The sequence below is a fragment of the Otolemur garnettii genome, unplaced genomic scaffold, assembly GCF_000181295.1.
Source record: "Otolemur garnettii isolate 467f Iridium unplaced genomic scaffold, OtoGar3 scaffold00007, whole genome shotgun sequence".
Lineage (NCBI taxonomy): Eukaryota > Metazoa > Chordata > Mammalia > Primates > Galagidae > Otolemur > Otolemur garnettii.
The window spans coordinates 6,857,083-6,860,907 of record NW_003852402.1 but is presented as its reverse complement, the minus strand read 5'-3'; the positions used below and the strand labels follow the sequence as shown (position 1 = coordinate 6,860,907).

The 3,825-nt window shown below is 45.8% G+C and overlaps 1 protein-coding gene across 1 annotated transcript in view; it reads right to left on the bottom strand.

The window, feature by feature from the left end:
* The window catches only part of DESI1 (desumoylating isopeptidase 1), a 33,412-nt gene that overhangs the window by 8,696 nt on the left and 20,891 nt on the right, over nt 1-3,825 (bottom strand). Inside the window, exon 4 of the mRNA XM_003783158.3 lies at nt 448-557. Coding sequence (XP_003783206.1) covers nt 448-557 — 110 coding nt within the window. The remainder of the gene's footprint in view (nt 1-447; nt 558-3,825) is intronic.

The window sequence follows — 3,825 nt, the reverse complement described above, 5'->3', positions numbered from 1 at the left end:
GCCTTAGCCGGTTGAGCTATAGGCACTGAGCCAAGAGTATGACTATTATAGAATGCTTTGACTCTAAGGTTCTGTATAGAGTCATCAATTAACTTATTATTTTTTTTCCCAAAGTCTCAAAAAATAGACAAGCACACCCTGTTTTTGATGTTCAGGACAAAGCACTCAGCCAGTACAGGCTGAGAACGCCATTTGCTGATTTCATTAGAAGGAAGAAATAGCTCCTCTTTCCTCTAAAAGTTTTAGCAGAAACCTAAATATCTGCCTCAGACAATTTAGAGCTCTTTTTTGTAGTATAACTGCTTCTTCTTCATATTCATTGAGCAAAAACTGAGCCAGGCCTTGTGCTGAGTTCTCTAGGGGATATGACATGGTGGCTGCCCTTCAGGGGCAGATTATCTCGTTAGGGAGACAGATACAACTAACCACCACCCCATCTGCACTCACCGGAACAAAGACTCCCCCAGGGAGGACAGGTACTCCAGGAAGATTTCTTCTGTGACTTCTGTGCTCCCCACATCGACCACAGAGTCTGGGGGCCCAAGCAATGTCCCTCCCTGAAAGAGCCAACCCAAAGAAAGTCATTAAATCACCATCTCCAATGATTTTTTTTTTTAGGTGGCTTCCCAGAAGACCACAAACTCTCTATCCCAACAACTTCATTTTTAACTTTCAGAGCATTCTGTGCAGATGAAGAGTGTTATTCCCTTTTGTATCAAGGCTTCAGTGGCTTAAAACTTCTTGGTGACTTTCCAGTGCCATATGCTGGTAGCATGGCTAAGAAGTCGGGCTTCTTGCTCTGGTCGGGCTCGGGGAAGCTGATTCTCTTGAAGGTCTAACTCTGTATGCTGTCCACTCATTCAGTTGATTAAAAAAATAGAACATCTGAAGTCTCTTTTTGTCCCCACCATGCCTGATCATGAGGACAGAATAGGAAAACGAGACATGGGCCAGGTGCAGTAGATCACACCTGTAATCCTAGCAGTACTCTGGGAGGCTGAGACGGGTGGATTGCTTGAGCTCATGACCAGCCTGAGCAAGAGCCAGACCCCATCTCTAGAAATAGCCAGGCGTCATGGTGGGTGCCTGTAGTCCGAGTTATTCATGAGGCTGAGATAAAAGAACCACTTGAGCCTAAGAGTTTGAGTTTGCTATAAGTTGTGACGCCACAACACTCTACCAAGGGTGACAAAATGAGACTGTGTTTCAAAAAAGAAAGGAAAACTAGAAATGGCTCACACTTAACAGGCCATCTCTCCATGCCTATATTCACAAAGTATGTAGCCAGTTTTTCTTGCAACATACTTGTTATCCTTCATAACAACAAGAGAATATAAAGTACCATGAGAGATCTGGCAGAGCGGCAGTTATTTCTATAATTCAAATCTTCTTCTTTTTCTTTTTTAATTAAAGACAGGGCCTACTTCTTGCTCAGGTTGGTCTGAAACTCCTGAGCTTAATGGATCCACTGCCTCAGCCTCCCAAAGTGCTAGGATTACAGGCATGAGCCACCGTGTCCAGCTCCACAATTCAATTTTTTTTTTTTTTTTTGCAGTTTTTGGCTGGGGCTGGGTTTGAACCCGCCACCTCCAGCACATGGGGCTGGCGCCTTACTCCTTTGAGCCACAGGCATCGCCCTCACAATTCAATTCTTTTTAAGTCTGTGAGCCTAATCCAGTGATGGCGATAGGGAGAGGGAGTTAATTAACCCAGCTGAAGGGGCTACAGAGCACCTTCCGCCCCAGGGTTAACAGATTGCCACTGGACAGATAAAGAGAGACTGAGGCTAAGTGTGGAAACCAGTCAGTGGGGAAACAACAGAGGATAGATCCAGGGAGGGAGAACATTCCAGAGCAGAGCTCCCTGGAAAAATCATTAATTCATGCTACTGAGCACTTACTATGTGCCTGACATTGTTCTTGGTGCTGGGGAAAGTATGGTGAAAAAGATAATTATAGTAGTCAGAGAGGAACTTTCTGGGAGTTGTGAGAGACTGAAAGGTCACCATTCGACACCCTGTGATTCACTCACACAATAACCATGTATTCGGAACTCACTGTGTGCCGTGCCTTATGCTAGGCACTGGGGGTACGAAGAGGACAAAACAGATGAGATTCTTTCCCTCAGGGAGCATACAGTCTAGCAGGGAAGGCAGACAAAAAAATCCCATAAACCCATGTATAATTACTAGGTGCAAAAACTGTGGTGCTGGGAAAATACAGAATTCCAACAGTATGAGACTCAGGGAAGATTTGCCTGAGAAAGTGACACTGAGCTCAAATCTGAAGGATGGAAAGACATAGCCAGGTGAAGGATCAGGATGGTGTACTGATGTCAGAGTGCAGGTTTGGGTGTCCAAAGTTTATTCAAGGACTGAGAAGAAAGCAGGTGTGGTGAGGGCAGGGCCTCAAAGAGGCTGGCCAGAGAAGGAGACACAGACCTGATCAGACAAGGTCTGAAGGCCATGCTGAGCTTTCTGGCTTTTTTTTTTTTTAGAGACAGAGTCTCATTTTGTTACCCAGTAGAGTGGTGTGGAGTCACAGCTCATAGCAACCTCCAGTTCTTGGGCTTAGGTGATTCCCTTGCCTCAGCCTCCTGAGTAGCTGGGACTACAGGCGCACGCCACAACGCCCATTTTTGTTGTTGTTGTTGTTGTTGTTGCAGTTTGGCTGGGGCCAGGTTTAAACCTGCCACCTTCGGTATATGGGGCTGGCATCCTACTTACTGGGTCACAGGTTCCGCCCAAGTTTTCTGGCTTTTATTCCAAAAACAATGGGAAGAATTCTGGCTGAAGCAAGGGTGCCTGTGGCTGAAAGGAGTAGGGTGCCAGCCCCATATGTTGGAGGTGATGGGTTCAAACCCAGCCCTGGCCAAAAAAAAAAAAAAAAAAAAGCAGCAAAATTTAAAAGAAAAGAAAAGAAAAGAAAAGATTGCTTTGCCTCCTGTGTGAAGAAATGACTGAAGAGGAAGTGCAGAGACCAGCAGGCTATTGCTATGGTGCAGGCTATGTGTGAGGGTGGCCTGGATTATGGTGAAAGCCTGGAAACATGGGAAGAAAGGAAGGAAGGGAAACAGACTGATTTAAGATACATTTACAAGGTAGAAATGACTGGGTGTAATGAAGATATTAAAGGAGATGGGGTGGGCTTGGCGCCCATAGCACAGTGGTTACAGTGCTGGCCACATGCACCAAGGCTGGCAGGTTTGAACCTGGTCCAGGCCAGCTAAACAACAACTGCAACAAAAAAGATAGCTGTGCGTTGTAGTAGGTGCCTGTGGTCCCAGCTGTTTGGGAGGCTGGGACAGGAGAATTGCTTAAGCCCAAGAGTTGGAGGTTGCTGTGGGCTGTGATACCATGGCAGTCTACTGAGGGTGACACGGTGCATGGTGAGACTCTGTCTCAAAAAATAAAGAAAGAAAGAAAGAAAGAAAGAAAGGAAGGAAGGAGATGGGGTGAAGGCCATGAGAGAGGAAGAAATCCAGAATGACTTCTATTTATGAGAGTCAGAATGAACAGTCGCTTGGTCTCTGTTTGAGCACCTACTATGATAACCCTTAGATAGCTCTGACAAAAAGGTTTTGGAAAAGGCATACGCTTTAGTGTTGGAGTGCTGAGTTCTAGTCCTGGCGCCAACTGATTGGCCATTTAACTTTGGGCAACACCCTTTGCCTCTCATTGTTCAGCTTAACATCAGCTGAGTTCCTACTATGGGCCACGCACTCGCTGAGTGATGGGGACAGGAGAGCAAGACAGTCTTCGTTCGCAAGGAGCTTCACACTGTTCTCTGTGGAGATTCAGAAATAGCTCATTTCTCTTTTTTTTTT